The sequence below is a fragment of the Lemur catta genome, chromosome 8 (genome assembly GCF_020740605.2).
Source record: "Lemur catta isolate mLemCat1 chromosome 8, mLemCat1.pri, whole genome shotgun sequence".
NCBI classification, from domain to species: Eukaryota; Metazoa; Chordata; class Mammalia; order Primates; family Lemuridae; genus Lemur; species Lemur catta.
The window spans coordinates 6,192,336-6,205,043 of record NC_059135.1 but is presented as its reverse complement, the minus strand read 5'-3'; the positions used below and the strand labels follow the sequence as shown (position 1 = coordinate 6,205,043).

At 44.3% G+C, this 12,708-nt stretch overlaps 1 protein-coding gene across 4 annotated transcripts in view; it reads left to right on the top strand.

Annotated features, from left to right (window-relative positions):
* Positions 1-1,057: 1,057 nt before the first annotated feature.
* The window catches only part of DGKD (diacylglycerol kinase delta), a 103,777-nt gene continuing 92,126 nt past the window's right edge, over positions 1,058-12,708 (top strand). For 3 of the 4 annotated variants that reach the window (XM_045559597.1, XM_045559596.1, XM_045559601.1), the window contains exon 1: positions 1,062-1,218. In XM_045559597.1, the coding sequence (XP_045415553.1) occupies positions 1,063-1,218 (156 nt within the window). In that variant the 5' untranslated portion in view covers position 1,062. Of the gene's footprint in view, positions 1,219-12,708 lie in introns of all 4 variants that reach the window. The other variant, XM_045559595.1, reaches the window with a different exon arrangement.

Below are 12,708 nucleotides of genomic sequence, written 5' to 3'. Positions count from 1 at the left end.
GCCCAGCGGAGGGCTGGACCCCCATCCACTATGGAGCAGGCCCCATGGAAGACATGGTGCTCATTCAGGTCACCTCCGCCTCCCTCCAGCCTCTGGTCACTCCTCTCTTGCGTCTCAGTCCACATCCTCCATGTCTCTGTCTCTCAGCCCTTCCCAGGGATCCAGGCGCACACCTGCCCAATTACTTCAGAGCCTGGATCACAGGCCCCAGCTTTGTGACCCAGTCCTGCCCCGGTTTAAACCCCTCAAGGGCTTCCTGCCCCTCTCAGGCCGCAGCATAAAGGCCAGCCCCTTACCTGGTTCACAAAGCCGTGTTTGACCTGCCCACCCCCAGGCTCCAATCTTACTGCCACTTTCCTCCCTGTAATCGCCAGCTTCCCTTTCTTCTTTCCGGACACTTGTTCTCTCTCGCCTCCTGGCCTCTGCACAAATCGGGTCCTACCTAGAACAGGGTCCCCTCTCTGGGGATAGCTGCTGCGCTCCTTTTCCATCTCTCGTCCTATACCTTTTTCTCCAGGAAGCCCTCCCAGATGGAATCGCTCCCTGTCTGGCCTCCAGAGGCCCGTCCAGGCACTTTCTTCTTTCCTTCCCTCACTCCCGCACGCACCCACCCACTCCGCATACTGGAGATGCTGGCGACACCACGCTGGGCTAGACGGACTCTGTCCTGGGCCTCCTGGAGGTCACTTAATTCTGATGGGGAAGATTAAAGATTAAAAAGAACATAGAAGCAAAAAATCACAAGTTATGTCCCAAGAAGAAAACAAACCGAAGCCCAGCCAGGGTAGGGGTGGGGGTGCCTCCCCCCCCCCCCCACGGACTCCTCCAGTGGGGCGGGGAGGGGCTCCGCGAGGCGCCGTCTCCGGCTGCGCGCACGGCCGACAGGGGGCGCAGCGGGGGACGAGCAGGAGGCCGCCGGGCCCCGCCCCCGGCCCCGCCCCCGGTCTCGCCCGGCCCGGCCGCCCCCGGTCTCGCCCCGCCCCTCCACCTCCCCCGCCCCGCCCCCGGCCTCGCCCCGCCCTGCCCCGCCCCCGCCCGCGGTGCGCGCGCTGGCCCGGCAGCATGGCGGCGGCGGCGGGTGCTCCTCCGCCGGGTCCGCCGCAGCCGTCTCCGCCGCCGCCGCCCGAAGAGTCGTCCGACAGCGAGCCCGAGGCGGAGCCCGGCTCCCCGCAGAAACTCATCCGCAAGGTGTCCACGTCGGGCCAGATCCGTCAGAAGGTGAGCCCGCCGCGCGGCGGCCCGGTCGCGCGCCCCTCACGCCGCGGCAGCCCCGGCCAAGGCCCGTGGCCCTGCCCGAGTGGCCGCCCAGGCCCGGGGTCCCGCAGGCGCCGCCGCCCGGCCGAGCGCCCTCCGCCGCCGTAACGGGCCGGCGCGCCGGGCCGAGCGCGACGCCCCCGGGCGGACGGCAGGCGGGCGGCCGGGCCGGGCCGGGCGGGGGGCGCGCAGGTGGGCGCCGCTGGGGCAGCTCCTCGGGGGCCGCGCGCTGGGGCGAGGGGCGCGCGCCGCGGTGGGCCTCGAGGAAGCCCCGCGCGGCGCTGCAGGGACCGGGAGGAAGGGGAGGCCTAGAGGCGGGAGGCTGCGCTGGTCCCACCGAGCGGATCAGCCTTGGGGCTCCCGGCTGCGTCCCGCAGGCTGCGCGCGCTCCCCGAGCCCTCGGTTCTGCACAGTTCGGAGGGGGACGGGTCAGGTTATTTGCCTCCAGCTGCTCTGAAGACTTACTTGTGCGGCCCTCAGAAGTCCGTTCGGACCCAGGCTTCATGCTTTTTCCCCTTCGTCCCAGAAGGAAAGGGATGCGCATTCAGTGACCGTCTCTCCCCCTCTCCTCGGGCCAGAGGGGACTGCGCACCCGCTTGGCACCCTGCTCTCCATGGAGAACTCCAGACGCTAAATACTAGATGCAGAAAGACGCATGTCCTTTTTGCAGGATGAAAGTTGCACCTTTTTTTCCCCATTGTAGTTACTGTTGAAAACTGCTTATGGTTTTTGCTACAGGTGAGCCCTCCCCGTTAGAACACGGCTTCCTTAGGCAGGTGGCCGGCCAGGTGGCTGAGAGCAGATTGTGTCCGTGGGGCAGCCCCACCAGCTGGCACGGGTGTTCTCCTGCTGCTGCAGTGCGCTTTTCCTCCAGGGCTGGTCAGTTTCGGTTGGTCCCTTCGCTATGGGAGCCATTTCTTGCTTTCTCTTCTGTCAGCTTTTGATGCCAGTGATGGGAGACCTTAGGTCCTAATATGTTCAAACAGGTTTGCTGTAATGTGCTGCAGCCAATAGGTGTTGAACACCTACTTTGTTCCAGGTATAACAGTAATATCGATAGCTATAGCAGATAACATTTCTTCAACACTTACTACGTGTCAGGCACTTCTCTTGGGTTGCCTTACAGCTCTTGGCATGGGTTAGCTCATTCAGTACTGGTGATAACCCAGTGAGTTGGGTGTTAGATCTATCATCGCTGTCTTATGGAATTGGAAATTGAAATAGGTTATATGACTTGCCCAGGCTGTCACAGGTTGTAAATGTGGATCTAGATTGGAACCATGGGGTCAGGATTCTAAGGTGGAAGACAATTTCTCCTCTTAGGGTTTCCCAGTCTAGTGGGAAGATGGAACCTGTGCAGGTGACATTACAACATGGTAAGTGCTGTGGAAGCTCAAGGGACAGAGAACTGCCCTGGGGGAGGCAAGGATGAAGAAGTTCCCTTTAAGGTGGGATCTTGAGGGATAGAGAGTCTGCCAGGCTAAGTGGGGGAAAGAATGGCATTCCACCTGTTTGAACATTGTGTTTAAAGGTTCAGGCACACCTGGGAATAGTCAGAAGTTGAGCCAGAAAGGAAATCAGGTTGAGTGGAATTAGAGGCTGGAAAGGAAGGTCAGGGCTGGATTTTGAAGGGATAGCCCGTTTGAAGTGTTGGCTTTTGGGTCTAGGGCAAGAGGAAACCACAGAGGATTGATAAAGCATGGGAGCGATGGATCTGATGTGCTTTGGGGAAGATCTCCAAGTAGCTCTAAATGGTGCTGATAGGAGTGCTCAAGCAAAGTACTACCCAGTGTTGGGTAGATCATGTGATTTCCAAGTATGATTAAGATCAAGATTGTGTTGAGAGATTTGATTCCTCTGAGATTCCAGTGGTAGTCCACATTTTGTTCTTTAGAAGGTGTTTTGCTTTCTTTTCTTCTTTTTTCTCCTAAAACAATAGCTGCTGTACCAGCTGTTCTGGTTGAGGAGGAGTGATGGGTAGAGTGTTAAAAATACACCCCGAGGACTTGAGTTTCTGAATGCAGTCACATCTGCTGTACAGATAGCTTAGGCTGATTTTCTTTTGGGTTGTTAGAGATTGTCAGAATGTGGGAAATGTGAGGTTTAAAGTGTATGCAGTAGCTCCCCCCCTTTTTTTTATAGCAGATAAGCCATTCACAAAATTTTTCTGGTATATGTGGTACATGATAGAAATATCCAAAATGATAAAGGATATCATTCTGGGTCCAAAAAGAAAACATAACCCATTTTAAATATTTAAAATGGAGGGAAATGTAACACAGGGCAGTGGTTGCACAGGAGATGAGAGAACTGAAAATGCAAGCTGTAGGCAGTGAGGCAAGATGGAGATGAAATAACAGGCAGGAAACCACTGCCACCCCTAAGCTGGAGGGGCAGAAGTAGGAGAGGGGATTTCAAACTCCAGGGACAGCCATCACCCACCAAAAAGTGGAACCACAGGGCCCTGTCTGGTGGGGCTGGCGTCTAGAGAGGGCACAGCTGCTGTAGCAGACATACTGTTCCCCTCCTGCCAGGGAACCCTGGCCTGCAGGGGTCACCTCCTTCACAATTTGGAATAGAGCAGAAGAAGAAAGAATGGATCTGGGTACAAGCTGGCCCAGGACCAGAGCTATATGTATGTCAAATATTAAAAATATTATTCTTTTGCAAGCTAGGGCTGTCTTAATGAAGAAAAAAAAGGGGTGGAGTATTTTATGACAGTGCTTCTCAAACTTTAATGTGCAGACACATCCCCTGGGGACCCATTAAAAGGCTGATTGTGGTTGAGTAGGTTTGAGATAGGGCCTTAGGATGTGCATTTTCTTACATGCCCCCAGGAGATTCTGCTGCTTCTCCATGAAACACACTTTGAGAAACAAGACCTTATGACATACATGTAAAGAAAAAGAAAAGCCTTACCAAACTCCAAATAAGTCTTTTGGTTGTAAGGCTTTTAAAGAACTTTCCCCCAAGTCTTTAGCATGCTGAAAATTTGATGTCTGTAGATTTGGGATGACCATTTATTAGTTTAGCATTTCATGCATGTCTGATATTTTCATATGTTTGAATTCATTAGAGTTGAAACTATCTCCAGCAAACACATTACTTCATTTGTATTTCTTTGTCATAGTGCACAATAATGACTCTATAGGACTACATAGCTATAATGGAAAAAAAGAAAATGGAGCTTAATACGCTGACCAGTAAATTCACTAGCACATTATAAGGTATTTTGAAATTTGAGTAAAGGACAGTGTATTTTTGTGAAGCTATTCATTAAGATAAAGTTTAATTTATTTAAAAGTTTCTAAAAAGTTAACATTTTGGGGGATATGTGCATGAAAATGTTTGTATTCCTGATTTTGAATTTAAACAAAGTATTTTTTTCATTGTGAAATGAAGACTAGTAGAAATTAGGTAAGAGGTTTTTTTTTTTCTTTTTTTCTGTTTTTGGAGACAGAGTCTCACTGTGTTGCCCTGGCTAGAGTGCCATGGTGTCAGCCTTGCTCACAGCAACCTCAAACTCCTGGGCTCAAGAGATCCTTCTGCCTCAGCATCCCAAGTAGCCACATCCAGCTAATTTTTTCTATTTTTAGTAGAGATGGGGTCTCACTGTTGCTGAGGCTGGTCTCGAATTCCTGAGCTCAAGTGGTCTTCCCTCCATTTCCTCTCAGAGTGCTAGGATTACAGGCGTGAACCACCACGCCTGGCCTAAGTAAAAGGTTCAAGTTGTAAAAAGCTTAAATCTGCCAGCTTTATGAGATATAATTCACATACCATACAATTCACTTAGTTAAAGTGTATAGTTCAGTGGTTTTATTATATTCACAATTGTGCAACATCACTACAGTTTTAGAACATTTTCATCACCCCATTTCCTCCCAATTCTTTCAACCCTATTCAACCACTAGTCTGCTTTCCACGTCTATGTATTTGCTGATTCAGGTCATTTTATATAAATGGAATCATACAGTGTGTGGTCTTTTGTATCTGGCTTCTTTCACTTAGCCTAGTATTTTTAAGGTTAATCCATGTTGTAGTATGTATTGGTACTTCCTTTTTATTGCTAGATAATATTCCACTGTGTTGATATGCTGCATTTTATTTATCTGTGTATCAGTTGATGAACATTTGGATTATTTCTACTTTTTGGCTATTCTGGATAATGCTGCTATAAACATTCATGTACATGTTTTTGTGTGGACATGTGTTTCATTTATCTTGGATTTATACGTAGGAGTGGAATTGCTGGGCCGTGTGGTAACACTGTGTTTATCTCTTTAAGGAACTGTTGGACTGTTTGCCAGAGCTACACCATTTTACATTCTCTGCAGTAGTGTATGAAGAGGGTTCCAATTTCTCCACATCCTTGCCAGTGTTTGTTATTGTCTTTTAATCAAATATATAATCAACAGCCATCCTAGTAGATGTGAAATAATGTAAAGGGTTTTTAATGCTAGTATATTATAGGATTTTGGAGCCTAAACTTTGGTCTTAGATGAAATTGTTTCAGACCCTGCTCTCCTACTTATGAAGCATATAATCATGGATCGGTTTTTAAACTTCTTTTGAGACTTGGTGTCCTCATCTGTAAACAGGGAAAATATTAGTTCATGGGTCAGTTGTAGTGACAATAAATGTTAGCTGTGTGTTCCTGAGCCTCAGTTTCCATATCTGCAAAATAGAAATGATAATAATAGTTCTCATATCCATAAAATAGTAATGATGCTGATAACTCATAGAGTTAAATAGGATCTATGTAGAACACCCAACATAGTATATAGGAAGCAGTCACTAGATGGTTACTTTTGATCATTTTTGTCTTTCTAATTGTTTACTTTTTGTATCCGAAATAGTATTCATTTCCCTGACTCCACCTTTCTCCAGCTGAAACTGGTCTGGGTGAGTCTCCATCTCTGGCATTCAGAGGAGCAAATAAAAACAAATCTGGCTGAAAATTAGCAACAAACACCTTTTAAAGATATTGTTAATTTATTGAATACTAGTGGGAATACCGTGGGCTAGGTATTATTTTTCATATTTCACTAATTCAATTTAACTCAGTAAGTATTTGAGATCTTAACATTGTTCCGTGTTGTGCTAGGGGTACCTTATTGAACAACAACAACAACAGAAAAGACTCCCAGAGATAGTAGTATAGAAGACAAGACATTAATAAAGTAATCACCCAGTTACTGTAGAGTTGTGATGGGGATGGGTGCTAATCAGGAGAGGGCCAGAGTGCTTTGAGAGGACATCATAGGTCCTGATGTCAGGGAGGTGTGGGAAGGGCTTCTTGAGGAAGTGACTGTTGGCCAAGGTCTAAAAGATGAGTAGGAAAGAGTGACTTCTATTTCTGAGTAATTCTGAGGAGCCATTCTGCCAAGCACAAACTGCTAATAAGGTGATGTTGAATTATGGGACTAGGATATGGGTAGGATGAAGGTCTGTGGAAGTGAGTGCAGCATTTGGGGCTGCTTTTGACTGTGGAATCAGTAGTGGGGTCTGTAGTGGGTTTTGTGTTCCTCCAAAATCCAGTCTACCTGGAACTTTGTAATATGTGTGACCTAATTAAGAAATAGGGCTTTTGCAGATATATTTAGTTAAAGATCTTGAGATGAAATCATCCTGAATTTAGGATGAATTCTAAATCTAATGTCTGGTGTCTTTATAAGAGAAACAGGAGGGAGATTTGGATAGAGAGAGACATATAGAGAAAAAGGTCATGTGAAAACAGAGCCAGAGCTTGGAGTTACGGGGTCACAGACCAAGAAATGCCTGGGGCCACAAGAAGCTGGAAGAAGTAATGGATGGAATCTCCCCTAGAGCCTTCAGAGGGAGCATGGCCCTGCTGACCCCTTGATTTCGGACTTCTAGCCTCCAGAACTGAGACAATAAATTTTTGTTGTTTTAAGCCATGAAGTTCATGGTACTTGGTTGGGGCAGCTCTAGGAAACTAGTACAGGGCTATCTACTGGAAGCTGAGAGGCTGAGAGCTCTGTGAGAGTTCCAGAATGCTTTGGATGGGCTGGGGTATCAAGTTCTGCCAAATGACGGGAATCCTGGGTAACGCCTTATCTCTCCCCCCCACCCAATTTGGGTTGAGATCCCAAAAAGCCACTTCCAAGGAATGGGGATGAGCTAGAAGTAAGACTTTGGAAGGACGTCAACCCTGTTTCAGATCATGTCAGTTCTCCGAAATTAGATTAAAATAATCCCAGAGTACTATTATCTTCGGGTTCTCAACGGAAGCAAACTTTAATCCTCTCTAGAGGGAGTTAGTATCATCTTAGGCCTCCAATTACTTTCACAAGCCAGTTTTTAAATTCAGGGTTACACATACAATTAAAAAATAGACACACACGGAGGCAAGGCATGTAAGTTAAAACCAAAAGAAAGAACAGACTGTAAAGACAGATCATCAGCAGGTCCTCTAAATATCAGACACAGACTTGAAAACAACTATATTTACTGTGTTCAAGGAGATAAAAGACCAGATTGAGAATTTTGGCAGAGAACTAGAAAGTATAAAGAAAACCAAATGAAAGTTCTTTTTTTTTTTTTGAAAGCGAATCTTGCTCAGTTGCCCAGGTTAGAGTGCAGTAGCCTCATCATAGCTCACTACAACCTCAAACTCCTGGGCTCAAGCGATTCTTCTGCCTCAGCCTCTTGAGCGGCTGGGACTACAGGTGCATGCCATGGCACCTGGCTAATTATTCTGTTTTTTGTAGAGACAGGGTCTCATCTTCCGCAGGCTGGTCTTGAACTCCTGAGCTCAAGCAATCCTCCCGCCTTGGCCTCCCAGAGTGCTAGGATTACAGGTGTGCGCCTCTATGCCTGGCCCCAAATGAAAATTCTGAAACTGAAAAATGTAATAATCAAAATTAAGTAACCAGAGGAAGGGCAGATTAGAGACACGTTGAAAAAAATTTAGTGACCCAGAGGATAGCTCAAAAGAAAATGCACACAAGGAAGATGCCTGAGAATTTCCCACAACTAAAAAAAGGTATACCACCCACAGATTCGATAGCCCCGTGAACACAAACACTTCGTAATACAGTCATATACTGAGGAGCTACATTTCGGTCAGTGGCCCACCACCTGTATGATGGAGGTCCCGTAAGATTATAAGGAAGCTGAAAAATTCCTATCGCCTAGTGATGTCATAGCTGCCTTAGTGCAACACATTACTCACAGCTTTGCGGTGATGCTGATGTAAACAAACCTACTGCACTGCTAGTTGTGAAAAGTCTAGCACTTACGGTTTTGTACAGTATATAATACTTGATAATATTAACGAACTGTGTTACTGATTTATGTATTTACTATACTTTATATCGTTATTTTAGAGTATATTCTGTCTACTTACAAAAAAAAAAGAGTTAATGGTAAAACAGCCTCAGGCAGGTCCTTCAGGAAGTATTCCAGAAGAAGGTGTTGTTATCACAGGTGATGACAGATCTATGATTGTTATTGCCCCTGAAGATCTTCTAGTGGGACAACATGTGGAGGTGGAAGACAGCGATATTGATGATCTTCTGTAGGCCTAGGCTAATGTGTGTGTTTGTGTCTTTGTTTTTAACAGAAAAGTTTAAAAGTAAAAAAAAATTTTTTTTTCTAAGTAGAAAAAAGCTTATAGAGTAAGAATATAAAGAAAAAATACTTTTGTACTGCTGTACAATGTGTTTGTGTTTTAAGCTAAGTGTTATTACAAAACAGTTAAAAAGCCAGAATAAATAAAATAGTTTATAAAGTAAAAAAGTTACAGTAAGCTAAGGTTAATGTATTATTATTTTTTTCTGTACTTTAATGGATGCAAAGTTTAATTTATTATTGAAGAAAGAAAAAGTATTTTTAAAAAATACATTTTATAAATTTAGAGTAGCCTAAGTGTACAGTGTTTATATAGTCTACAGTAGCATATGGTAATGTTGTAGGCCTTCACATTCACTAGCCACTCACTCACTGACTCACCCAGGGCAACTTCCAGTCCTGCAAGCTCCAGTCATGGTAAGTGCTCTATATAGGTATATCATTTTTAATCTTTTATACTGTATTTTTATTGTAGTTTTTTATGTTTGGTTATGTCTAGATACACAGATACTTACCATTGAGTTACAATTGCTTACAGTATTCAGTATAGTAATATGCTGTAAAGTGTGTAGCGTAGGAGCGTATACCATATAGCCTAGATGTATAGAGGCCATACCACGTAGGTTTGTGTAAGTACACTCTATATTGTTCACACAATGACAAAATCACCTGATGACACATTTGTCAGAACATATCCCTCTCATTAAGCAACTCATGACTGTAAAACTGTTGAAAATCATAAATGAAGAGAGTCCTAAAAATAGCCAGATACAGATTATTACGCTCAAAGGAGCAACCACTAGATTGACTACTGTGTTCTTAACAGAAAGAATAAAAACCAGAGGTCAATTGAAATTTAAATGCTCAAAGGAACTGACTGCTAACGCAGAATTCTTTTTATGCAGCAAAAAGATCCTTCAGAAATAAAGTTTAAATAAAAGACACTTTCAAACAGATGAAAACTATGTTTTTTTTGCCAGCAGACCCACACTAAAGGGAACATAAGGGGTTTTTTTGTGTGTATTTGTTTTGGCTAAAGTAAAATGATCTCAGGTGAAAGGCTGGAGTTGCAGGAAGGAATGAAGAGCAACAAAAAGAGTATCTGTGTTGAGGAGACCAAACGATTATTGACTGTAAAAGTTAATTATGTCTTTGGGTTTAAAATATATAGAATTAGAACATATGACAACAATGTTATGTAAGTCAGAAAGGAGGCAAATGGAGTATAACCATTCTATAGTCCATTTAAGTCACGGATACGTTTTGTAGTCTGTGTGGTGGCCACTAAAATTGGGATAGACTACATGTTATTTAAACTAAAAGAAGAGAAAAATAGAAATTCTAAATCTGAAAGAAAGCAAGATAGGAGAGAAAACATTGAACAAGTGGGGACAAATAGAAAGCAAACAGTAAGTCAGTAGACTTTAAATGCCAGTACATCATTTTTTTTTCCTCTTTGAGGCAGAGTCTCACTCTGTCGCCCTGGGTAGAGTACAGTGGTGTCATCGTAGCTCACTGCAATATTGAACTCCTGGGCTCAAGTGATCCTCCTTCCTCAGCCTCCCGAGTAGCTGGGACTACAGGTCCCAGCTGGCTGGGCCACCATGCCTGGCTAATTTTTCTATTTTTGGTAGGGACAAGGTCTAGCTCTTGCTTAGACTGGTCTGGAATTCCTGAGCTCAAGCGATCCTCCCGCCTCGGCCTCCCAGAGTGCTAGGATTACAGGCCTGAGCCACTGTGCCCGGCTCTAATACATCATTAATCACATTAAATGTAAGTGGACTTAAATGCTCCAGTTAAAAGACAAAGATTATGAGATGGGATCCAAAAGCAAAACCTGACTAGGCTATTTGAAGAGACACTTTAAAAACATAAGGATATAAAAAGATTGAAAGTAAAAGAATGGGAAAAAATACTGTGCAAACACTAACCAAAAGGAAGTTGGCTTAACTATTTTAATATCAGGTACAGTAGGCTGTGAGGCCAAAATTATTATTAGAGATAAAGATATACTAATAAATGATAAAAGGTTCATTTCAGATGTAATAATTTAAAATTTGTAAGTACCTAATAACATAACTTCAAAATATATAAAAGAAAAATAAATACAACTGTAATGGAAATAAATACATAATCATAGTGTAATATTTTAACATACCTATCTCACATGCTGTTATAACAAACAGACAAAAACATTTGCAAAAATGTAGGCGACTTGAACAATATGACTAGTAAACTTTCTGTAATAGACATGTGTAGAACATTGTACCTAACAATTGCAGAATCTAAGTTCTGTTCAAATGCACAGGCACATTTGTCACAATTCACTATTTGCTGGCCACAAGGGAAATCTCAACAACTTTCAGAGGACTGAAATTATACAGAGTATGTTCTTTGACAACAATGGAATGGAGCCAGAGATCAATAAAAAGGGAATACTAATGTATTTGGAAATTTAGAAATCTATTTCTAAATAACTTACTAGTCAAAGCTTGAAAATATTTTGAGTTGAATGATAGCTAATGGGATACAGCTGAAGTCATATTTAGAGAGAAATTTGTAGTTTTAAATGCATATATTAGAAAAGAAGACATGCTAAAAATTGATGAAAATTAGGTAGAAGAATAGCAACACATTAAACTCAGAGAAAATAGAGGAAATATTTTTTTAAAGGATTGATAACAGAATGAGGAGGAGGAGGTCGCTGATCGAAGAGGTTTGCAAAGGCCTTGTGGTAAGAGGGAGCCCATGGTTAGAGCTGACAAGAGGAGGCTGGAGAGCTGGGTTGGAGGCTGTGTTAGGAAGCAAGGCCCCCCCCAGTGTAGTGGGATACTATTGCTTTAAGATTTTAGGAAGGAGCATGGCATAATTGGATCTGGGTTGAAAGAGGCTCTGGCTGTGTTGCGGTTGCCTGAGTGGATGCTGGCTGACCCAGTGTGGTGAGAGATGATGGTAGCCTGGGCCAGGGCTGTGGCGGTGATGATGGAGAGAATTAGTGGGATTTGAGAGATACTTGGAGGGGGTGACACTGTGAGAACTTGGTGATGGTTTGGTGTGGGTGTTGGGCAGGAGGAAGTTTGTGGTTCTTACGACGAGCTGGATGGTGGAGTGCTTCTCTGAGATAAGGAGCCATAGGACCCAGCTTTGGGCATTTTGTTCTTTCTTAGCCCTGCCATGTGCTATCCTGGATCCTGTTATTCTCAACTACCCCAGTTTCACTGATGAGCGAAACAGACTCAGCAGTTAGGTGACTTGCCAGTGTGTCGTGAAGCCATCTAGGTCTCACTGATTCAGATCCTGCCTCTCCCCCTAACCCGACCCAGCTGCCAAACCGTGCTATGGCAGCAGTAGAAGTGGTTCATCTGAGCCTGAGAGTGAGGGTAGTCTGCAGTGGATTGGGGCCTCCATTAGCTTTTAGGAAGTGGGCAGTGGCAGAGGACCAGTCAGAGAAGGAAGGACTGGCAAGGGAGGAGAGGGATAGAGGAGGGGCTGTAGAGGAGTCCCAGGAAGAAGGTGAGTCACTGTGATTTCAGCACCCAGAGGTAGACCAGTGTGACAGTTTACCCCTAAATATCTCAGCATGCATATCCTAAAAGTAAGGATATTTTCCTATATAACATATAACCATACCAATATTACACCTAAAAAATAAATTATAATTTCTTAACATCTAATATCCAGACCATTTTTATTAATAGATTTCTCCAATTGAGCCAAAAATGTTTTTTATGGCTTCTTTGGGAACAAGGAGCAGATCAGATTTTATGCCTGGTGTTTGGTAGTTGTATTTCTTTTTTTTTGGAGACAGAGTCTTGCTCTGTTGCCCAGGTTAGAGTGCCGTGGCATCAGCCTAGCTCACAG